The sequence below is a fragment of the Oryctolagus cuniculus genome, chromosome 11, assembly GCF_051225735.1.
Source record: "Oryctolagus cuniculus isolate XC-2025 breed Fujian yellow rabbit chromosome 11, ASM5122573v1, whole genome shotgun sequence".
NCBI lineage: Eukaryota > Metazoa > Chordata > Mammalia > Lagomorpha > Leporidae > Oryctolagus > Oryctolagus cuniculus.
Window position 1 is genome coordinate 56972906 of NC_142877.1, and position 24536 is coordinate 56997441.

At 53.7% G+C, this 24536-nt stretch overlaps 1 protein-coding gene and 1 long non-coding RNA gene across 9 annotated transcripts in view; both read left to right on the plus strand.

Annotated features, from left to right (window-relative positions):
* Positions 1 to 6382, plus strand: part of HOXC4 (homeobox C4) — a 58351-nt gene extending 51969 nt beyond the window's left edge. For 2 of the 8 annotated variants that reach the window (XM_089308448.1, XM_089308447.1), the window contains 3 exons: positions 3570 to 3687; positions 3837 to 4746; positions 5229 to 6382. In XM_089308448.1, the coding sequence (XP_089164574.1) occupies positions 4308 to 4746; positions 5229 to 5584 (795 nt within the window). In that variant the 5' untranslated portion in view covers positions 3570 to 3687; positions 3837 to 4307 and the 3' untranslated portion in view covers positions 5585 to 6382. Of the gene's footprint in view, positions 1 to 2625; positions 4747 to 4851; positions 4901 to 5228 lie in introns of those variants that run through there. The other 6 variants (XM_070052333.2, XM_089308449.1, XM_051845597.3 and 3 more) reach the window with 6 other exon arrangements.
* Positions 1 to 24536, plus strand: part of LOC149123478 (uncharacterized) — a 427738-nt gene that overhangs the window by 182654 nt on the left and 220548 nt on the right. The window lies entirely within an intron of this gene.

Sequence of the window (24536 nt, forward strand, 5' to 3'; positions counted from 1 at the left end):
CTCTCTTTTTTTACTATAAGCAATTCCAGAAGGGGGGGAAAAAGGGGGTTGAGTATTTTCTGGTGACACGTCCGGGTTATTAAAATCATTTTAGACCAATTCATTACTTTTACTGACAAGAGATTTAAGAAAAAATCAATTAAGCATTTGCATATTCTTTTGCATACATTAGCCCTGCCTGCTGGCATCAGAAGCGGACAAAAACACACATATATCCACATACAACACATCCACACACAAAAGAAAAAAAATGGTTTTAAAAGTCTTGCTTTAGTCTGAGGCTTTCAAGAGTTGCCTGGAGAAAAAAAAAATCAAAAATGAAATGAATTGCCTAATTGCATACCATCTAAAAGTCAATTTATTTGAGGAAAAGGAAAGAGGCATGTTGCAATTTTTAATCTCTAAACCAATAACAAAACACATCCAAAAGCAAAAAGCAACCCCCCCAATCCCCTGCACTTGGAAGAGTAAGGAGAGGAATGACACTGGGTTTCTTTCCCTTTTGCCTCCCAAATCCTGAATTGATTCTCTCGTGTATTTTTCTCCCTCGGAAAATGCAGGGAGTGTGAGAGGTGGGGTTTCAATGCAGCACGGAATCCGTGGAGCCGCTGAGGGCTCTCAGGCGGCAGCTTGTGACTGGGGAGGGGAGGAATATGGGTTATCTAACGGTCAGTATGGTAATCCGGGCACAATAAGGCCTCACACACAATGGACACATATTTTTCTTCAGCGGTGTCAGAAGGGAAGCGCTTTGTACTGGAACATGTTTCCGAAAGAGAAACCACATCGAGATTTAGAAGGGAGATGGGGTGGGGGCACAAGGCATGTGGACAGTGTTTGGATGCTGGCAAAAGGTGATCGGGAAAAATAAAAATAATCATAAAATCGGGGCAGAGCGGAGGTGGAGGTCCTGGAGCTGGCAGGACAAGAGGCAGGAGGGCAAAGCACAGGACCAGACACAAGATTCATCAGAGGCGAGAGCCGCCTATACCCAGCCCAGTTAAACCATTGCTAAGTGCAGGAGCCCTCGGAAAGGATTTTATTTCTGTGCTTGTAATAAAACTCAGGTAAAATGTGTGTGTATGTGTATGTGTGTGTGTGTGTGTGTGTGTGTGTGTGTGGCGAGGCATTTCTACCCATGTGCCAGGCATCTTCCTTGCTATTAGGCTATAGGAGCCAAAGAGAGGGGGCTTTTGTGTTTGTTTTGTCTTGGTTTTTGTAAATAATGTAGATGAATGGTGGGCACATTTGGGAGAATCTCCTAGATTTCTTATTCTGGATGTGCATGTTGAATTAGCTATGCAGACCTGGAAGAAGATCTCCATGTATTTATGGCTGTGTAAGGAGGCATTTATTATTTTAATAAATATCAATGGTATGTACGATATATCTTTCTGAACCCTAATGACCAAAGACAGACTTGACATTCAGGTGGGGCCATCTGACCCCTGCAGGTCCATTCGCTCCTCCGGGCCTGCAGAAGGGCTCCTGGACACATCTGCAGGAACTCAGAGACCTGGCACTGGGGCTGTGCCTTGGGGCTGGGCACTGCCTTAGGAAGACAGGAGGGCTGGGGTGAGGGAGGGTCCCTAGAGGTGGGAGTAAGGGCTTTTGGAGGGGAGCCAGGCTGGCAGACCTCCCTTCCAGGTGGGGAAGGGAATCCGCCCAGCTTGGGTGGGGCAGGACAGCTGCAGCCAGGTGCAGGCCTAGAAGGGAGATTGGGGGTGGGGCCAGGAGGTTTTCTCCAACTTCATCAACCCTCCCCCTAAGCAACCGGAGAGGTCTGGGAGCTAGGGCCCTCCCCATGGGGCCGCGTGGGCTACAGTTAAGATCTGTGTAGTTCAGGGTACAGCACAGGTTTGCTACACCCTTTTCTAGCAACTTATAATTAACTCTCCCTACCCCTCCACTGATAATTACAGAAGAGCAAGCTGTCACACAACTGCAAACCACCACATCTAAGTAGCGTGCCCCACCCCCATTCCCACCCCCACTACAGTCTCAAGTGCCTTTTCCAGCCAAAGCAGCCAGCCCTCACAGGACAGGGGTGGGCAACTCTGGGAATTTGTGGGAATCTCTCAAGGAGATCCTCAACCTCCAGGGAATGCCAGTTTCCTCAACCAGCTGGTGATGGGGGCAGGGGGGGTGGGGCACTGCCTCTCTGGGGAGACGGTGTCCGGGAACCCCAAAACTGTAGCTTCTGCAGCGCTAAGCACTGGCCCTGGTGGGCTTGGGGTGGGGTCCAAAACATTGGAGGAGCGGAGGCAATGGGGTGGGGGGAACTCAGGCGGGAAATCTGGCCCCTCTGGGCATCGCCTGTGGCCCACCCTAGCCCTCGGGGTGAGCCCTCATTTGGAAGTGGAGACCCTCGCCCACATCCCAAAGACGGTGAGAGAAGGGCTGGGAATCTCCTGCCTCCCGTTCTTCTTCTCACAAGGGCTTTATTTTTTTCCCTTTCCCCTCCTCATTCCCTTAATTGCAGATGTTCTAATTAAACCCTCAAATACTTGTTATGCCGTTTTAAAAGGTACTTATTCAAGTGTCAACCAGGCTGGGCTGGGAGGAGGCAGCGTAGGGCGGCGAATTAAAGGTAGATTGACTAATCACGGCGGCGATCATAATAATAAAATCAGAGGGAAAAAAATCACATTACGACTTTTCGTGGAAAGGAGGGAGCAGGCAGCCAGCGGCCGCCAGCCCTGCGCCGCCGCCGACACAAAGAGTACGGGCGATTCCGCGAGACTGATTTATGACGTTTTACAACCCTATAAAAGCTGTAGCGACGAGGCAAGCGCTCCTACCACCGCTGGCAGCTTTAGTCTAATAAATAAAACATAAACAGTTAACTTTATGTGTCACTTTTATTGTTATCAAGTAAAATATAGCCAAGCCTCTGCAAGCTATGATTTTAAACTATAATTGTTATCAAGTACAACAAGGGGACCCGGCTCCCTCCCTGGGCTCTCCCTTCTGCTACCCCCCAACTCGCAGTTATGAAAGATCAGTTAATTGGAATGGGGGCAGGACGTGGCCACCCCAGGCTGAGGGGGTGGGTGGGAAAGTAGCCCTTGCTTGCCCCACCTCTGTGGCCTTGCTGCCCCCCCATCAGGGTGCTGCTGTCCATGTGGGTGGCAGAAAGAAGGGAGGGGGTGGGAAGGAGCTGGACACCCCCAAGGCCCTCCCCACCTCCCCAGCATGGTGAGCTCAGCCCTCGGCTTTTGGAAGACAGCCGGGAGCTGGCCTCGGGAATGCGTGTTTACATGTACACACACGTGTTACGTGGATACAGTCCCTGGCCGGAAGCAAGCAATCTCTACCCTCCAGGGGGCTGCGGAGAGAAGAACGCTGGGGCCTTGGCTTGGTCACCATCCTGGGCAGCTACTGCTGGCGGAAAGCTCTCCTTCTACCCAGGCTCCCTAGGAGTCAGCCCCGGGGAGGCAGGAATCAGAAAGGAGCCGGGATGTCGGAGCCCCTGCTCCGGGGCTGGGGCAGGGAAGGGTCACTGGGCAGGCTGGGAGGGTGCGGCTGCTGATCTCTGCTTTTGCCAACCACTTCCTGTTTCTCTTCAGCGGGGGGCTCAACCCCCAGACCTCCAGAAATGACGTCAGAATCATTTGCATCCAGCTGCCTCTACCTGCCTGGTCCAGCTTGGACCCTGCCTCGCGGGCCCCATGGCCAGAGGGTTGGGTGAGTGTGTGGGGGGAGGGGTGCTGGACTCTGGTATCCTTGGATGGGGGGGGCACCCCAGGCTCTCTCCAGCCACCTTGGCTCAGCCTGGGCCCCTCCCCATCCAACCTCCACTCCAGTCTTCATTCAACTTCCTCTTCCTGCAAAAGAGGGGCACTGCCCGGTGACCTACACAGACTGAGACGCCATGGCAAATAACAGAGACCTCTGGGAAAGCCTGGGAGCCGGGACCCACTGGAGGCCGGAGGGGAGACCCCGAGCAGGGGCTGAGAACCGCCCCCACCCCCCTCAGTACCCAGGCTGTGGAGCTGGAGCCGCGAGCAGGAAGAGACTGCCAGTCTGGAGGGGTGTGTGTGCTGGGGGGGGGGCATCCCAGCCTCTGCCAGCTAACCCCACATCACTGCCCCCCCCCAAGCAGCACCACCACCACACACACAAAAAATTGGATACATTTTGAATAAAGCGATTCGGTTCCTTATCCGGGGACTGGGTTGCTCCGTGTGATTGGCCGGCGGAGTCACATGGTGAAAGTAACTTTACAGGGTCGCTAGCTAGTAGGAGGGCTTTATGGAGCAGAAAAACGACAAAGCGAGAAAAATTATTTTCCACTCCAGAAATTAATGATCATGAGCTCGTATTTGATGGACTCTAACTACATCGATCCGAAATTTCCTCCATGCGAAGAATATTCGCAAAATAGCTACATCCCTGAACACAGTCCGGAATATTACGGCCGGACCAGGGAATCGGGATTCCAGCATCACCACCAGGAGCTGTACCCACCACCGCCTCCGCGCCCCAGCTACCCCGAGCGCCAGTATAGCTGCACCAGTCTCCAGGGGCCGGGCAATTCGCGAGGCCACGGGCCGGCCCAGGCGGGCCACCACCACCCCGAGAAATCGCAGCCGCTCTGTGAGCCGGCGCCTCTCTCGGGCGCCTCCGCCTCCCCGTCCCCAGCCCCGCCAGCCTGCAGCCAGCCAGCCCCCGACCACCCCTCCAGCGCCGCCAGCAAACAGCCCATAGTCTACCCATGGATGAAGAAAATCCACGTGAGCACGGGTAGGCAACTTTGCGCTTTGCTCCCCCCCCTTCCCCGGCGCTCCCCACCCTCCCCGGCCCCCTCCGGCCCCGTCCTCTTTTCTCTCCTTCCCCCTCTCTCTCCAGGAGCGACTCTGGGTTAGCACAATTGAACTGGATTTACGAGCGAGAATGGGTAATTACATCCCCCATAAATTTTATGGCTTAGCTACTCTGGGCAGTCCGAGCCATGTGCTACGATCTGTTATGTATGTGTGAAAACTATGCTCGCTTTCTAAGGGCGCATAAATAATTCAGTGTCGTTACAATGAGGATTCCCCTCTTATTACACTACAAAGTCGCCAGCTTCCTTCAACTTCTTTATAACCCATTTAGCTTGATGACTTCATTTCCACCGCTCCCGCCTCCTGTTCCTCAGAGCTGAGGATGGGGTGAGGGTGGGGGCTGGGGAGCCTGCCGCCTCTGAACCCCACTCTCTGCTTTTCCCCTCCCCTCCCCCCCAGTGAACCCCAATTATAACGGAGGGGAACCCAAGCGCTCGAGGACAGCCTACACGCGGCAGCAAGTCCTGGAATTAGAGAAAGAGTTTCATTACAACCGCTACCTGACCCGGAGGAGAAGGATCGAGATCGCCCACTCGCTGTGCCTCTCCGAGCGGCAGATCAAGATCTGGTTCCAAAACCGCCGCATGAAATGGAAGAAGGACCACCGCCTCCCCAACACCAAAGTCAGGTCAGCGCCCCCGGCCGGCGCCGCGCCCAGCGCCCTGTCGGCAGCCACCCCGGGCCCTTCTGAGGACCACTCCCAGAGCGCCACGCCGCCGGAGCAGCCGCGGGCAGAGGACATTACCAGGTTATAAAACGGCGCTCACACCCCTGCCCCCACCCCGGGCCCCCACCTCCCCTCACACACAAACTGACTCTTATTTATAGAATTTAATATATATATATATTTTGGTTCTTTTCTCGCTTCCTCCCACCTTGTCCCTTGTCAATTCCAAACAGACAAAAACAGATAAACACTCTCTCTGCCCTGTTCCCTTCCACTGTCAAGCATGTAATGTTGTCTTTAGCATGGTACCTGCTGGGTTTTTTTTTTTTAAGGCCATTGATTGGGGGGGTATTTATTTTTTAAGGAGAAAAAAAAGCTGCAAAAATTATATATTGCAAGTGCGACGGTCTGGTTTGGGTGAATTTCAGGGGAAATGAGGAAAAGAAAAAAGGAAAAAGAGAGAGAGATTTTTAAGCCAATTCTCACCCTTCTCCTCCTTCCCCCCACTTTCCTTAGGCCTTTTGCATTGAAAATGCACCAGGGAGGTTAGTGAGGGGGAAGTCATTTTAAGGAGAACAAAGCTATGAAGTTCTTTTGTATTATTGTGGGGGGGTGGGAGGAGGGGGGAGAGACGACAGACAAAGCTGAAATGCATCTGAGGAGCCTCTCTGAGCTGCTCAGTTCCAGAGGCCAAAAGGAAAACCAAGATGAACTTTCAGTTCAGAGAGAGGGTCTGTAGGTAGGATCGCCCCCCACCCCCGTCGTGGTCGTTGTGTTTTTTGGACTGAATTTACTTGATTATTGTAAAACTTGCAATAAAGAATTTTAGTGTCGATGTGAAATGCCCCGTGATCGATAATAAACCAGTGGATGTGAATTAGTTTTACGGCAATGTCTGATGGTTTCTTTTTGTGCCCCTCCTCCTCCTCCTCTTCCTCCTTCTGGCCTGGTGCTGCCCCACCTCCTCCAGAGTTGCCTGAGTTTACTCTGAGCAAACACACAAATCTGAACTCCCAACTGTAGTCTCCCGGGTGTCCTTAGAAGCAGCAGCAAGGGGTTTTTGGGGGTAAGGGAGGTCTTGGGAGGAGAGAGGATGGGGAGGATTAAGGCTTCCCCCCTCCCCCGTCTGCGGGGAGGCCAGACCCCCTCTGGGGTACTGTCGGTGGAACTGGGGGTCCTCACTTTTCTATATTAGCCTCTGTCCTTTCTTTTTGTCTTCACTGTCCTCCCTGGGCTCTGCTGAGTGGGCCCTGCCTGATGTGCAGAGGAGTTTGGAGCCTCCAGGGCTCCTGGGGGTGAGGGCTGGGGGAGCCGGCCCCCTCCCCGACATTCCCCATCTCTTAGAAGAAGAAAGGTTTGGAGCTGGTGATTCTGAAGCAGCCAAGTGCCCTGTCAGGATGCCTTTTCTGTTTGTTTAGACTTGGGGGAAAGGGTGAAGTGGAGGCCAGCGGCCTGCGGCCTGCCAGGCCCCCCAGCACGGGCAGGCCTCACAGGCTGACTGCCTGGAGATAAGGAAAGACTTTTATCAGCGATCTGCCAGGTGTCCAGAAGACCCTCAGAGAGGGGCAGGGGCCTCCCCTTGTCTCCACAGCCTCCCAGATCCTGGCAGGACATGGGGTGGCCTACACAAGTCTCTCTCTCCCTCTCTCACTGTAAAATAAATTAATTAAATAAAATTGCTTCCTTGGGACTAAGGAGAAAAAGAAAAAAAAAAAAACTGGCCTGAATGACATGAATAATTAATTCAAGCCAAAGACTCCCAAATAATTCTGTTCCTGAACACCAGGCCCCAGACAAGGCCTGCTCAGTTTTTTACTTGTTTGTTGGGAGCAGGTGGGGGAGGGCGGTTGGGGAGCTGCTTTTCAGGCGGTTTATCCAAATTTCAGGCTGGAGGGGGCAGAGCCAGGGCGGCTGCTTCCCTTGGTTCTGGGACCAAGTTGTGCAGATCTGTTTGCTGTGCTGTGGATTTATTTCCTCTTGACCCACTGGCTGGCTGGTGTGTGCGTATGCACGTGCCTGAGTGCTGGGGGACCCCCTTGGTTCTTTAGGGGTACTTTGTGGTCCCTCAGTGGTCCCCTGGAGACAGCCCACACAGGACCAACAATTATCTGGAGCGATTTTCTGTGATCAAGTGAATGGAGGGCCAAATCAGAGGAGGGCCCCTGTCATCCCCAGCCAGTGGTGTTTGGGTGGGGAAGTAGAGGGGCAGCGGCTGCACTTGGGAAAAGGGAAAGACGGTCTGAAGGGTGCACCCTCAAGAAAAGAGGCCAAGGATGGAACAGGGTGGGGGTGAGGGGCTGAAGTCCATGCTTCCTTCCTCCCCAAGTTTGCTCATTCGAAGGACTGAGAGCGAGGAGGAGGCAGTCGCTCTATTTTATTGCTTCAGTTTCTCCCTGAACTTGCACAGGGAAAGCAGCAGCTTTAAGAGATGGGGATATTTAGTTTATTCCTCTTCTCTACTGGCATCTCATTCCCCTCCTGTGTCTCACATCCACAGAGTCATTCTCCGGGGGTCTCTGTCCATCCTGGGCTGAAATCTGTAATTTTTGACACATGAAGCAAAATCGCAATCCCTTACATTTGAGTTCTCAGAGATTTTGGCCCCTGGCCTTCACTTCCCCTGGGCTCCATTTTCTCCCCTTGGACCTGGCCACCCAGAATGGGCTCGGGCAGCCGGGGTGGGGGGCAGGGCTGGGGTGTGGGGGCAAGGGAGGCTCCCCCCAGCTCCCCCGCCTTGGTCCCTGCTGCTCTACCCACTGCTGCTGCAGCCTGGCTGGGAAGCCCAGGGCCGGGCTTTTATTGAAGTTGGGTTGAGAAGCAGGGGAAAGGCTGGGGGTGGGGGGAGGCCCCAGCCAGGTTCATGGGGAGGACAAGGCATTTTCTCTCCCAGGGTCTTTATATTCGGCAGCGCCTCTGACCTCTCCCCCACCCCCATCTCCGACCCTCCCAAGCCAGCCCTAGCTCAGCCCCTGGCCTCCAGATTAGGATGCCACCGCTTTTGTGGGGCTGGGGAGTTCTAGCCCAGAGGAAGGGGAGAGGCAGGCACTTGCATGCCTGCTGGCGCCTAGGAGGCCCTGTCTCGGCAGTGGCTAAGTCAGAAGAAGACGGGGTGACACGGTGACACGCAGCGCCGCCGGCAGCACCAGCCTTGCAAGAGAGCCCCCCAGGCCCCCAGGCCCCTGCCCTGTAAGTAGTCAGCACTCCATCTGACGAGCACAAAACTTTGAACTCTTTCTCCGGTTGTCCCAGTCTTGGGGAGGGAAGGCGGGAAACTTGAGTTGCGGATGGACAGAGGGATGGACGGAGGGGTTCTGCTTGGGGAAGATGGAGTTTCTGTGCCAGATCAGAGTACCTGGGGGAGTGAAGAAACTTGGCTCAAAGAGGAGAGCGAGCGAGCGAGCGAGCGAGTGAGCTGCGGAAAAGAACTAGGGGGCCACTGGGATTCTCTGGAGGTCTCTTGCAGCTGTTGGCGAAGTTTTCCCATAAACTTTTCCCTACAACCTGTGTTTCATCTTTCTTCCTAAGTGGACTGGGCAGATGAAAGTATAGAGACATCTTCCTCCTGCTGGCTGTCTGTGTGTGTATGTGTGTGTGTGTGTGTGTGTGTGTGTGTATGGAACAGAGGTTTTGCCTGGGCTTGGGGTTGCTCAGCTTGTCTAGGACTCGGGGGACTGACCCCAGGGGAGCCCCCCCCCCAGGCAGGCGCAGGGTGCCTCTGCAGGGTGGTGCCACCATCCTTTGCTCTGCTTTCTGGGCCACCCTGGGTAGCACAGTCATGCACTCACAAAGGCGCTTCTATGTGGCTCCCACCTTGGAGAGCCAGTGCGCAAGGGAAACGCCTCTGTTCAGGGCACCCCTCCCAAGCTCGGAACGGGAGTCTGAGGATTCTCCGTCTCCAGCGGCCACCAGAGCGGAGGGAATATTTATTACCTCTCTGGGTGTCATTACCTAAGAATACAATTTTATGAACTTCCTCATCTGTTCCTGTGATTTATCTGGATGGGCAGGGGCCCAAAAGAAACATTTGGGGGATTTGGTGGGAAGCGAAAACTCTTGCTGCCTCTGACCAATCCCTGGCAGAACTCACCACCCCGTTGCCTGCTTTTTCTGCACCGTCGTCTCCAGCCCCGGCTTAATTTCTCCCCTGCAGCGGCCCCGGCTTGCTCCAGGGATCTCAATTCCAGCTGCCCCTTGAGAAGGGAAAATGATGGGTGCCCTATTTGACCAGAGACCTAAAAGGATCCCCCGTACAGCCCTTAGATCCCGCGCGGGTCAAGGAGCTCTGATCCCTTTTTCACCCGAGGAGCAGAGAGGCTGCGCCAAGGCGAGGTTCGCGCATCTGCGCTTGGAGGCCAGAGCACCGGCTCGGGCCGGCTTTCCCGCCACTCGGCAGGGTAGGGGCTTCCTTCTCTGCGTTCTCCTGCGGCCCCGCTGAGCCCACGTCCGTGCTAACAGGGAGCGGGGCCTTTGCGGCTCCATCTCCCCCACCCCCACCCCGCTTCCCCTACCAGACAGGTCCTGAGGACTAGAATGGCAGCGATGGCCTGCCAGGAGGTTAGCCTGTGACCAGGACTGCAGTCCGATAAAGGGGAAGGAGTTATTAAGTCCAGGGCCCCTTCAACCACTTCCAGAGTCCCTAATACGCGGAGTCTGCCGGGTAAGGGGGCTGCTGCGGCTGCCTGCCGGGGCGCGAGTCAAGCCAGGGCTCCCTCCTTTCTGATCCCCCCTCTTCGCCGCATCAGAGGCTGGGGGAGGAAAGCAAACGTGAGTTTCCGGGCGGAGAAACCCTGCAAGGGAGTGCATCCCAGGCCCTGCCAAATAGCCAAACCCAGGCTTCCCCGCTCCGGGCTGCGGGCTTCCGGGGCCGCCGGGCGCCAAAGAAGGGGGCTACACGCCGCTGTCTTCCCGCGGCGGCTGGGCGCCCGGGGTCCAGCAGCTCAGGAGGCCGCCGGCGGCCCAGCTCCTCCTCCGGGGCCGCCTCCGGTTCCAAGCCGGTCCGCTCTGGGCGCGGTGTCGCCTTCAGCTGGGTCACGACCCCGGGGCTCTGGCTGCGGACAATAGGGCGCAGGGCGGAGGCCGCAGGGCTGCGTGGCCGGCGGGGCGGGTTCACAGCGCGGTGAACTCGGCTCAGCCTCGGGGGTCTCGCCCTTGGGGGTCTCAACCTCCTCCTTCCTTTCCCCTCGTCCACTTTTTTTTTTTCTTTTTCTCCACTCGTGAAAAACTGCACCAACTCTCCATGGTTCTTTGACCAGTACGGTACCCTACCACTACCACCACCAAATAAGGAGATTTTAAATTCTATTTTTTTAAAGAAGCGAGCAGGACGGGGGACCCTGTGCGTCTTTGTGGGGATGGAGAGGAGAGATCCAACTTTTATCCCAGCCTCCAAACCCACACTCCCTCCATCAAAGGGATTCCAGCCCAGAATGCCCCTCCCGCACAGCCTTGGAAAGAATTCGCTTCTTCCTCCCCTGGCCTTTGCCTCTGGGTGCCAGGTTAGGGTAAGGACCTTTATAAAGGGAAATGAGATCTCAAATCCATGGGCAGGCTGGGCTTTTGATGGGATGTGTGTGTGTGTGGGGGGGGGGGGTGTCACTGGATTGAAGGCCCCCAAACCAGTTTGTTTCTGTTGGGGTTCTCTCTCTGTCACAGAAATGACTTGGCTCTCTCTTTTTAAAAATCTTTTTTACCTTCATCGACTTGAAAGGCAGAGCAACAGAGAAAGAGATCTTCCATCCCCTGGTTCACTCCCTAAATGCTCTCAACAGAGCATTTAGGCCAGAGCTGGGCCAGGCCTAAACCAGGAGCCTGGACAATTCCAGCCGGGTCTCCCACACGGGTGGCAGGGGCTCAACTCGGGCCGTCATCTGCTCCCTCCCAGGATGTATTAGCAGGAAGCCGGATTGGAAGGAGAGTAGCCAGGATTCGAACCACTGTCTGATCCGGGGTGCCACTGTCCCGCTGTCCCAAGCAGCGGCTTAACACACTGTGCCTCAGCCTCCCCCCCCCCCACCCCCGCGCCATTAGGCAGTAGCACTGAGCTTGCAACGTTGTGCATGTGGTGTCTTTACACTCAGCTGGAACCGATTTGGGAAGGGCGGGCTGCAGCGTGGGGCTTGAGTCCTCGCTGGAGGAACAGAGGAGAAACCGGGGCAGGTATTCAATCTTTCCGTATTTCTGCCTTCAGCACTCTCCCCTGCCCCTCCCCTGCTCTCTCTGGTCCCTGCCGGACCTGGAGCAGGTGTGCAGAGAAGGGGCCTTCCCTCACCAACTCACTTCCTCAGATGACTTCCGCCTGCCCGCGCTGGAATGTGACTGCCTCCAGCTCTGTCTTTCCTGGGCTGCTTCCGGGGTGCCGTGGCCCCATCCCCCAGCCTCTCCCCACCACCCTCTTGCAGGAACCCTATGGGACAATGCCCCCCCCCCCGCCTCCACCCATGCCCCTCAACTCCCTCCCACTGTAAAGGTAGAGGAAGGAGAGCCAAAAGGCCCGAGTGGCCGTCTGGGAGGGACGACGGAGGTGCAGAGCTTTGTGGCCGGCCAGCTTGGGGCCGACCTGTGCACTCCAGAGCGGCCTCGGCCAGTGGTACACAGGAGAAGGTTGTATAGCCTGTGCAGATGTTGGCTCAGGCATCTCCTGGCTTCCCCTTTATCTCTCCTCTTATGGGAGAGGCTCCCATCTCCCTGCACCTTTGTTCTCTTCCCTTTCCCCCCCTCCCCCTCCTCTTCCTCTGTTTGATCCTGCCCCCCCCCATTGTTTCTTTAGATCTGGGAGCATCTGTTCCTGTCTGCCCCTCCCCCAGGTCCTCCTTCCCTCCTTTCCCTCCCTCCTTCCCCTTACCCCAAGCACTCATGAAAGCCCCCAAACGGAAGGCCTTTGGCCCCTGGCCCCTTCTGATGTGCCACAGTCCAAATACCTTTAGGGCCAGTCCTGGACACCCCTCCCTAACTTCCGGTTACTTTCATTTCATTCTCGCAGCTGGAGAGGGTGTTGGACTGGCACAACTGGCGTCCTGGCTCCTGGGGCCCAGTCTCTTCTCTCACTGGGATGATCATCCATTCAGTCATGGAGTCTGAGTTTGAAAGGCTTGGGGCTGTTACTTGCTCCAGTTCTCTGCTGGCATTGGGGGCTATACACTTTGGCCATCTCTTCCCAATCCGGCTCTGAGGAGTGGCCATTTCTATCCTCTCTATTTTCTTTTTCTTTTATTTTTTAAGATTTATTTTATTTATTTGAAAGAGTTACAGAGAGAGGTAGAGCCAGAGAGAAAGATCTCCCATCCTCTGGTTCACTCCCCAAATGATAGCCAGAGCTGTGCTGATCTGAAGCCAGGAACCAGGAGCTTCTTCCAGGTCTCCCATGCAGGTGCAGGGGCCCAAGGACTTGGGCAAACTTCTACTGTTTTCCTAGGCCATAGCAGAAAGCTGGATTGGAAGTGAAGCAGCCAGGACTCAAACCGACGCCCATATGCATGCCAGCAGTGCAGGTGTCAGCTTTACTTGCTATGCCACAGTGCCAGCCCCCTCTCTATTTCTTTTACCACTTGCCCTGCCGCTCCTTCCCTTGGTGACAGTCATTTTTGGAGTAATAAGAAAAGCCCTGCACACCCACCCCAGACTCCCCCATTGAAACTGGAGGACAGGCAGGAGACCCATTTTCTCTGACTTCCACAAAACGCAATGGAACGGCTCTCTCACGTCCTCCTTCTCTCCACTCGAACCCAAGGAATATATGGTCTGCAAAGTGTACGGAGAGGGTACTAATTCCCGCTCATAGGCTACCCCATTGGGTCTCAGCCCTGATAATTCAGGCCCAAGACTCTGGAACTCTCTGTGGTAGACCTGACTCTAGCAAAACCCACTTGGCATCTCCGGGCCACCAGGGTGCAATCCTCCCAAGACCCCCATTCTTTTTTTTTTTTTTTTTTTTTTTTTTGACAGGCAGAGTGGACAGTGAGAGAGAGAGACAGAGAGAAAGGTCTTCCTTTTGCCATTGGTTCACCCTCCAATGGCCGCCGCGGCCGGCGCGCTGCGGCCGGCGCACCGCGCTGATCCGATGGCAGGAGCCAGGAGCCAGGTGCTTTTCCTGGTCTCCCATGGGGTGCAGGGCCCAAGCACCTGGGCCATCCTCCACTGCACTCCCTGGCCACAGCAGAGGGCTGGCCTGGAAGAGGGGCAACCGGGACAGAATCCGGCGCCCCGACCGGGCCTAGAACCCGGTGTGCCGGCGCCGCAAGGCGGAGGATTAGCCTAGTGAGCAGTGGCACCGGCCCAAGACCCCCATTCTAGAGCTCAGGGTTGAAAATGCGTGGACAAGAGAAGCCCTGGCTCATTCGGTTCCCTCCACTCCATCTGCGCTGAGATCCAGCTCCTGCCTGGGATTCTGCCCTGTCTTTATCCTGAAAGAGCAGCAGTTGGCCAAGAATCCCAGGTTCATGCTCCTGGTGGCTGTGCTACTCGGTTTCCATGGTGACGAGAGGCAATTGCATTACCTGCTACCCCCTGCACACACACACACACACACACAGGTTGGGCAGACCTGAATCGGCTGGGAGAGCCTTACCTAAGAAAGACACGGGAGGTGGGACCCTGTATTTTGTGACAGTGTCTTTGCTGGCTAGGATGGCAGAGGGGTGACTATGGAGAGAGTGGTTCCCTCTGGTCTGTGATTTTTCCATGTTCCTTTCTCTCAGCAAACATGTTTACCAAGAGGCACATCCGCAAAGCATACATGACTACATGACACCTCATGCGAGGGCCTACACACACTCATTTTCTTCTATTCCTATGTAGGTGACTCTGCTGAAGGAGATGTGTGTTCATGTAGGGGTGAGTGACAGAGAATAACAGAGCACCCATGAAGGGTTTCTTTTTTCTTTTTTTTTAAGATCATTTATTTGAAAAGCAGAGTTATAAAGGGAGAGAGAGAAGAGGCAGACAGAGAAAGACAGGGCTCTTCCGTGTGCTGGTTCATTCCCAAAATGGTCACAGTGGCCTGGGCTAGGCTGGGCCAAGGTCAGGAGCCAGGAACTCCATCTGCACCTCCCACATGGGTGCAGGGGCCCAAGTTCTGGGTCCATCTTTTGCTGCTTTCCCAGGTGCATTATCAGGGAGCTGGATCGAAATTGGAGCAGCTGGGTCTCGAACCGGCACCCACATGGGATGCATCACAGGTGGTGACCTAACCTGCTGCGCCACAGCACGCCGGCCCCAAGAAGTGGCTTCTTGACTTATCACTGCCACTGGTGACAGAGGCGTTTGCTGTCCTCCTCCCCCATAAAATGTCCTAAAAGACTTGTTCCTTTGCGGAAGAGCAGGTGGCCCTTCCTTTGGTGCCCTTTGGTGCCCTCTGTGTCTTGACTCCTCAGGCCAAGAGTGGCTGGAGAGGAAGGAGCCAGGAGTCAGGAACTGTCTAGAAGAGCATCCTCCTCCCGGATGCAAGGCAAAGCATGGAATTGTTTACCCTCTACCCCACTACACAGCCAGGAAACAGCCAGGGCCCCAGGGACAGTTCTCGTGGCCCTGGGGGAGTAAACAGGTTAATGCGTGGAAGCACTTAGAGATTAAGGCCTGCCAGCCTGGGCGCCAGCTCTCAGCGAGTCCAGTCCATTTTGTTAGGAGCAGGCACAAGCATTGGCTTCCATGTTTACTGTGGTGCAGGCACAGCACTAGATGCATGTCTTGTTCCAGCCTCACAATTAACTCTTTGCAAGTTCTTTTGTGCCCCTGGGACAAGGGGAGGCTGGGCGAGGCTTCGGGGTATGGATGTGCTCCAGTGGCAGGGCCCAGACTCCCCTCAGAGGTGCCAGAGCCCAGTTCTTTGCTTTAGTTCTTCGCTCGTGGTGGACACAGACACCGGCTCTTAGCATGGGACTGATGTTAGCAGGGGGCAGTGGCGAGGGTGTGGGGACCGGTGGGACCGACAGTAGCTCAGGCTGTGTTTGGCCTCACCCTGGTAGGTGTTTTGTTTTGTTTTGTTTTGTTTTGTTTTGTTTTGTTTTACAGGCAGAGTGGACAGTGAGAGAGAGAGACAGAGAGAAAGGTCTTTCTTTTTTCCATTGGTTCACCCCCAATGGCCACCTCGGCCTGCGCGCTGCGGCTGGCGCACTGCGCTGATCCGATGGCAGGAGCCAGGTGCTTCTCCTGGTCTCCCATGAGGGTGCAGGGCCCAAGCGCTTGGGCCATCCTCCACTGCCTTCCCGGGCCACAGCAGAGAGCTGGCCTGGAAGAGGAGCAACCGGGACAGAATCCGGTGCTCCGACTGGGACTAGAACCCGGGGTGCCGGTGCACAGGCGGAGGATTAGCCTAGTGAGCCGCAGTGCCAGCCATCCTTGTAGGTTCTTGTCCTCTGCAACACCAGGGTCTAACCCAGTGCCTCTCATACTTATTTTTGTTGTTGTAGGACCCCTTGAGACATAAAAATTATTAAAATTCCAAAGTGCTTTTTGTTTATATTCAGTGTTTACCTCAGTAGAAATTAAAACTGATGGCTTTAACAATTCTTTAATAAGAATAAGAAAGATTACATGTCAACAACACAACATACTTTCTGATGGAAAGCAACTCTGTTTTCCAAAACAAAAACAATTTAGTGTCGTTATTTTGTATTTTCACAAATCTCTTGAATGGCTGTCTTAGCAGAGAAAGTTGGATTCTCCTATCTGTCTTGGCATTCAATTTGTTTTGGTTTTTGCCTTTGTTATTCTCATCTTTTTATAAATAGATTATTTGTTTTGAAGGGCAGAGTGGTAGAAAGGGAGAGACTAGAGGAAGAGTCCACTGGGTCACCCCCCGATGGCCCAGTGACCGGGAGTGGTCCATGCAGAAGCCGGGAGCCAGGCACGCTATCCTGGTCCCCACATGGGTGGCAGGGGCCCACGTACACACGCGATCATCTGCCGCCTCCCAGGCTGCACAGGAGCAGGACTGGGAGGTGGGTCTCAATGCAGCCACTTTCATGTGCGATGGGAACGGCCCAACCAGTGGCTTAACCTGCCACACCACGGCCCGCCCTCCGTGTGTTTTGATGTGGTGTTTAGTTGAAGTAGCTGAAGTACGTAGCCTCATTCAAATATATAAGCAGGGTTCGCAGAGCTCCTGGAGGGGTCTCTGGGACCCCCGGGGATTCTCGGATCACATTGGGAAAACCACTGATCTACCAACTGAGATGACCATGGGATGATTATATTGGGCACCCTCTTCACATTCTTTTTCCTTTTATTTAAAAGGCAGAGAGAAAGAGACAGCTCCCATCTGCTAGTTCACTCTCTCTCACCCCAGGGTTGGGCCAGAACCAAAACTAGGCACCAGGAATTCAATCCAGATCTCCCACATGGTGGCAGGAACCCAGTCACTTGGACCATCATCACTGCTTCCCAGTGCCTGCATTAACAGAGATCTGGAGTCAAGAGCCAGAGCCGGGAATTGAACCCAGGTACTCCCTTGTTGGATATGGGCATCTTAACCACTAGACTGAATGCCCACCCTTCTTTGAGCTCTTAAATGGTGCTTCTAACCCCCAAATCCATCATCATTTTAGTATTCCACACTGTATTCAAATTGTGTTATCTTAGGCAAGTCACTTGATTTTTCTATCCTATAGCTAGGATGGATTGATAGATAATAGATAGACAAACTGATTGATTTATAGATATAATTATGTGTGTTGTGGGTGCATTATCCATTAGATTTTACTATGAGTGTGTAGAGCATACATTACAATATAAAATAACTTTAGCATTGTTTGGGGTAGGCAACTCAGTTATTACTATTGATCTTGCTTTTCATTAGGGGAAACTGAGCCCCAGAAGGGTGACCTACTTGAAGACAGCTCCTCCAGCGGGTGGCGGGTGGGGATTCCTCCAGGCCTCCGACTCCTAGACCTGTGCTCGCCCTCTCAGGAGCCTGCTCTGCAGAGACGGGGCTGCACGGTGCACGCACAAGTAGCACATGTGCCAGGCACAGACCAGTTACAGAAGTATTTATGATACTTTCTTTTAAATACTTTTTTATAAATTTATTTATAAATAAAAATTCATTTATTTGAAAGGCAGAGAGAAAGAGAGAGAGAGAGAGAGAGAGAGGTGTATCTTCCATTCGCTGGTTCATTCCCCAGATGTTCACAACTGGGAGCAGGCAAGCTGAAGCCAGGAGTCAGGAACTCCATCTGGGTCTCCTACATGGGTGGCAAGGGTCCAAACATTTGGGCCCTCTTCCCCTGCTTTCCCAGGCAAATTAGCCCAGCGCTGGATCAGAAATGGAGCAACCAGGACTCAAACCAGCACTCATGTAAGAGGCTTAACAGAGCAGCTTAACCTGCTGCACTATAATGCCAGCCCTGAGATTTTTTTTTTTTTAAGATTTCTTTTTATTTATTTGAAAGGCAGAATGGCAGAGAGAAATAGATCTTGCATCTGCCGATTTACTCCCCAAATGACTGCAACAGCCAACTCTGGACCAGGCCAAAGCCAGGAGCCAGAAACTCCACCTGCGTCTCTCAAGTGGACGGCAGGGACCCAAGTACTTAAGCCATCATCCACTGCTTTCTCAGTCACAATAGCAGGGATTTCCACAGGAAGCAGAGCAGCCAGGATTCAAACTGTTGCTCCGATGTCAGCCTCACAGGCAGTGGCTCAACCCATTGCACTACATCACTGGCTCCACAGGTGCTATTTTATTTACTTACCTAAATATATCAATATATGAGAGGAAAAAAGTCTTATATCCCTGCATGCAAAGTCACAGCTCTGCTGAGAGGCCCAAGCACCAGCCTGCCAATGTCCTTCCTTCCTCACCAGATTCTCCATGTGTCTCTCATCCTGGGCCTGATGCTAAGGACCCTTCTCTGGCCCAGCTCTTCCCATGAGCACACAGGGCAGGCACCCCTAGGGGCAGCAGTCTGAGCCCCTTTTCTTCCCCCCTGACATCCTTTTTCAGAATCAGTGGCCTGCAAGTGTGCAACCCAGGGAGGCAAAGTAGTGTGAGCAGAGGTGTGCACACGTCTGTACAGATGCAAATGGGGAACCCTTGGGTGTGGAGGAAGCCCCACACAAATGCCAAATGGGGGGTTTTTTCATTAATCAGATCTATTCTATTCTATTCTTTCTATGGCAGTGTGAGGCCCCTGTGTATGCAGGCTCCATGGGAAGAGCCCTCTGTGGGAGGCTGGATGGCCAATCTTTCTGCTCCCAGTTGCCTTCAGCAAGTCCCCCAGTGGGAGCCTCTACTTCCTCATCTGCATAATGGGGGAAATACTTATAGTCTCGGGATGGGGGAATAGTAGAATAGGCCTGAGTGAATGTGATTCTCTTCTTTTTCTGGAAATGTCCAAATAAACAGCAGAGAGAGGAGTATAATCAAACTCCCACGCATCCAACACCTCCCCCAACAATGATCAACCCACAGCCAATCTAGTTTCGTCTATTTCCCTACCCAACACTACCTCATATATTTGGAAGCAAATCCCAGACATCATAACATTTCTTCTGTAAACAAGTCAATGGATATCCCTAAAAGATAGCCATTTTTACAATATAACCACAATATGATTATAATACCTACCCACAATTGTCTTGCAAAATTCTTTAGTTTTTAAAGAGAAAAACAAAAAACTTCTAAGAAATGCAGAGCGGCTGACTCCCCTGTGTCCACGCTCAGGGTTGATGCACATCAATAAGAGAAAATGAGAGTGGGGGGAGAAGCATGCAGTTTTCCTTTTTATTTCCATCTTAAAATCCCAGGTCATTTGCAGCTCTTCCCATCTGCTCCTTGGGCTCATTAAAAACGGGCTGAGAAGGGACCCTGGAGGTGTAGATGCAGTGGAGGTGGCCAGGGGGAGCCTCTGGCAGGCGGCAGACCTCATCGTGGACGAGCACAGGAATGGAGCCACAGGGAACCAGGCTGCTGAGGGCCTGCCCAGCCATTTGCCGCCTTTGGATTCCCTCCTTGGCCTGCCACGCATTTGAGAGCTGTCTCCAGTCTCTCTGATCCCCAAAGATGTGCAGACCAAGATACAAAAGAGAAAGCCAGAGGAAGATTGCCCAGAGGCATAGGTAAACCCACCTGCTCACACACAGGCCTTGTACAAACCCATGCAAGCAGAGACCGGTGTGAATGCACAGGTGGGTATCAGCAAAGGTGGGAAAACACAGAGAGGCGGAGCCAAACACTCACATATGCGTGAATTTACAGGATCAGGAGCTGTCCTGGAACCAAAGACAAAAGCCCAGAAGCATGTGTGGGCACTTGGGGCCATTTGTACCCACGCTCACTTAACAGGGCCAAGCTCTAGGTCTTTCTGGCTCCTTCCCGTTCATGCTATCAAGTGAGCCAAATACTGCGCTAAGTTCTGCCCCTGCCCTAAGTTCCTGGGGCCTTCCTACTGCGCCGGACAGCACAAGCTGTCTTCCAGTCCTGTCCGTCTGCAAAGGCAGGAGTAAGAGTGATGTGATGTGTGTGTGGTACCTGCCCGTGTGTCCACGTGAGCACACAGCTCTTCATCCTGACAGGGCAGCTAGGTGGGAGGGGAGGGAGGGAGGGCAATAGCTGTGTAGACTCCAAGTCCCTGCAGGCAGACAAGGGAGCGTTGCTTTGCCTGTACGGTGCGGTGGCTGTAGGTCGGAATGATTTTTCGCTGAATTGATTGACCCAAGTGGACGTTTTGGCATCTTAAAGACATGACCTGAGGGTGCTCTTGCTGGGCCTGAGTGAGGCCGTGTCAACAGTCCGAGGTTGCTTCGTGGAGTGGACTTGCCAATCAATGAGAAGAATAAAGCTGATAGGACTTGGCCAGGTCAGTGGCTCGCCAGGCCCTGCATGTGCACTGAATGATTTAGATTCAACGAGAATCCATGGAATCCAGCAGTTTAAAGGCAAATGTTATCATTTCAACCCGTTTTTGTGAGGTCTGAGGGTCGGGGACTCCATAAGGCTGGATCTGTGCCGGCATTTAGGGTAAGGAGAGGGTTGTGTGACAGTGCCCATGGAAGGATCAGCAGTGACGCAAGGCTGTGCGCACTTGCCCGAGCACCCGGGTCTGGAGCTGCCCAGCAGCAGCTCTGGGGGTGAGCACCTGGCCTGGTGGTGAAGGTACCTGTTAGGGTGCTTGCATCCCGGAGCAGAGCGCCTGGGTTTGATGCTCAGCTCCACTCCTGACTCATGCAGACCCCGAGAGGCAGCAGCGATGGCTCAACAAGTTGGGTTCTTGCCACTTGTGGGGGAGACCCGGATGGAGTTTCCATGTCTAGCTTTCCCAAGCATTGAGGGAGTGAACCAGTGGATGGAAGCTTATGTTCTCTCTCTCTCTCAAATTAAAATAGAAACAAAAAAAAACAATCTCTTTGGCAAGAAAGTACAAGTTGTCTAGGGTAACTGGGGTCATAGAGTACTAGGTTTTGAAGGAACTTGGAGCTCTGAGACTTTGAGAGTTTTTTTTTTTAAAGATTTATTTATTTACTTGAAAGTCAGAATTACACACAGAGAGGAGAGGCAGAGAGAGAGAGAGAGAGGTCTTCCATCTGCTGGTTCACTCCCATATCAGCTGCAAAGGCTGGAGCTGCGCGAATCTGAAGCCAGGAGCCAGGAGCTTCCTCCGGGTCTTCCATGTGGGTGCAGGGGCCCAAGCACTTGGGCCATCTTCTACTGCTTTCTCAGGCCATAGCAGAGAGCTGGATCAGAACTGGAGCAGCCAGGTCTTGAACCGGCACCTATATGGGATGCAGGCACTGTAGGCAGTGGCTTTACCTGCTATGCCACAGCACCAGGCCCGACTTGGAGAGTTTGGAACAACTCGCCCAAGGTCATACAGTGAGTAAGTGGCTGAGATGCGAGTAGACACGGCACCCATTCACAGGGCTGAAACAGCAGAAGCCTCATTCCGCACAGTTCTGGAGGTCCGGGCGTCAGCAGGGGGGTTCCTCCTGGCGTCTCTCTCCTAGGCTTACAGCTGCCCGTCCTCTCCTTCTGTCTCTGCGTGGTCTTCCTCCCGGGTGGGCCTGCGTCCTAACCTCTTCCCATAAGGACATCTGTCCGTATGAGCTCATTTTAACATCATTTCCTCTCTTGGGGCCCTGTCTCCAAGGACAGGCACATTCCCAGGTGCCAGATATTAGGACATAAGCATGTGAACCTTTCATTTCTTTTTTTAATTTTATTTGAAAGGTCGAGAAGGAGGATCTTCTATTCAATGGTTCACTCCCCAAATGCCCACAACAGCCAGACCTGGGTCAGACTGAAGCTAGGAGCCCAGAACTCAATCCTGATCCCCCACAGGGATCCAAGCACTCCAGCCATCACCTGCTACTTCTCCCGGCGCCCAATAGCAGAAAGCTGCATTGGAAGTGGAAGATTTGGGGCTTGAACCAGGCACTCCAAAACGGGAGGTGCGTCATGCCTGCCCCCTCCTCAACGCATGAATTTGGATGAGACGCAATTCCAACAGCAGGGCTCTGGATCCCCAGTGCTATCCTGCTCGCACCAGACTAAGTGATCTGGTGGGTTTTATTCTTGAGCCAATGCAATTCTGTTTTGTTTCTTAACGATGCAGAAGTTGTCCTTTAGAGCCAATAGGAGATTGAAAAATGTTTCCTAGAGCCAAAGCCTAATGGGAAACAGCGTGAGCTCTGGAAGGAGAACCTGCGATTAGACAGACCACCAAACGCCGGCAAAACAGAAGTTTCTAACTAGAGTCTTTGAACTGCAAAAAATGCAGTGAGGGGAACTTGACAGTCTCAGGGGGCGGGACCTGGCCTGCTCTACCCAGAGAGCACAGGTGCCTGACAGCACTCACAGCTGAAAAGCCCCTCTGTGCATAGGCATTCTGAGCTCAACCCGCCAGCAGGCAGTGAGATAAGCCCCGGACTGCTGCCGCTGTGGCCCGCAGAGTCAGTGCCTGAGACACAAGACACCGGCAGTCAGTACTGGAGCCCCAGTGTGAGTCCCAGCTGCTCCACTTCCCATCCTGCTCCCTGCTAATGCGCCTAGGAAAGCAGTGGAGGGTGGCCCACGTGTTTGTATCCCTGCATGCATGTGGGAGACCCAGATGGAGTTCCTGGCTCCTGGCTTCGGCCTGGCCCAGTCCTGGCTGTTGCAGGTAAGTAGGGAGTGAACCAGTGGATAAAGATCCTCTCTGTGTGTCTCCCTTTCTCTGTCACTCTGCCTTTCAAGTAAATAAATCTTAAAGAAAAAAAAAGAAAATATAAGGCCCATGCAGTTAAGAGCAGTGTGAAGCAGGCTAACAACATCTGAAGGTAGCAGTCCCTTCTCTCTGCGTCCGAGGGGGGCTGGGGAAGTTGGGGACAAAACAATCACCCTTACCCCTCTGCCCCACAGGCCCTGCCTGCCCTAGGAAGTGCCCTGAGGGGAGTGGGCGTGTGTTGTGCGGCAGAGACAGAGGGGAGAGGGGGTCCTAGAATTTCACAGAAACCATGCGAGCTCCTGTAGGATTACAGATCTTCGTATCTGACCGACATGTGCCAAGAGGTGCCCGGCTGGGACAGGGCCTGGCTCCTATGACGGTTGCTTCCTGTGCTCCTGCCATGGAAAGCAAGCTTGGCTTCTGGAGTCTGGAGGGAGCAATTCCAAAAGTATCCAGCTGGGGCCGGCTTTGTGGCGCAGCCTGGACTTGCGACAGCAGCATCCCATACAGGAGTGTCGGTTCAAGTCCCAGCTGCTCCACTTCCAATCCAGCTCTCTGCTGTGGCCTGGGAAAGCAGCAGAAGATGGCCCGAGCGCTTGGGCCTCTGCACCCACTCAGGAGACCAGGCTGGAATTCCCTGGCCCAGCCCTGGCTGCTACCACTATTTGGGGAGTGAACAAGCAAATGGAAGGTTGTCTCTCTCTCTCCCCTCCCCCCTTTCAAATGAATAAATATTTAAAACAACTGACGCCCAGAGAAAGCCAGCTTCCCTGGGGCACTGGGAAGAATTTTGATTTTGGGATCTGATACCGGGGTTCTGGTTTCCGAGCCTCAGTTTCCCTTCCTTCGCTGTGAACTGCCTCTGTGAGGTTATCACTAAGATCTTTCCAGCTCCCAGACTCTAAGCAAAAACTGGAGGATGCTGGGGGCAGGGAGGAGGAATACTCTTTGTAGCAAATCAAATGATGGACTATGTGTCTCTGTGAACCAAACCAGGCACAGAAAACTCTCCATCTTCATTCCAGAGTTGGTGGGGGGTGGGGAGTGGGGGTGTTCGCACTGGTGTCTCCTCATTTGACAACTCAACCTCTTCCACGAGCCCCCTGCAGGCTCACCATGGGGAGCTGATTCCCTAAAGGACCCCGGCCCTGCTGGGAGAGAGGCCGAGAGGAGCCGAGACCGGGAGGGAGGATGGGGCTGGTGTCTGTAGGGTGCCGGCAGCCAGGTGAACACAGAGAATCAGCGCAGCAGAATAAAGGGATCCCATTGCGTCGCTTCCATCGGAAGGTGCGGGATGAGCCTTTCGCAGTCAGGGCTCCTGGGAAGGCTGTTCCCCCTCCCCGAAGACCCTGCTGCCGAAATACCTTGGGCTGGCCATTAGAGTACACCCTTCTGTAGATCACATCCTTTCAAGTACAAGAGCACCACGGGGGCGCTTCATCAAATAAGGATGCGATCAGGAGAGCAGGTGCGCAGGCCGGGCCGCTCGGGAGATAAGGGGCCCTGAAGATTCAGCTCCGGCTCCTTCTCAGCTTCACACGCCGAGCCTCGGCGGAACTGTTGAGTCTGCTTGAGCAAGCAGGGATGCAAGGAGCCCTCTGGAACCAGACGCCTGCCATTGGGGGACGTTTCTAGGCGGGAAAGGGTGGGGAGGGACGTCGTGCTGAAAAGTCAGGGACTCCTAGTGACAGGGAATTCAGGGAGGTGAAGATTCTGACAATGTCCAAGCACACGGCCAGCCACGGCAGAAGCGAGAGGCGAGGCGCCTGTGGCGCGCCCTCCATATGGCCACAGGATAGACAAGAATCCATTTCATACCCGTGGTTTCTGCTCTCCATAAAGCATGATTTGGAAGTGTTAAAAATCCAGAGTGCAGCAGGGTGAGCCACCACTTGTTACTCTGGC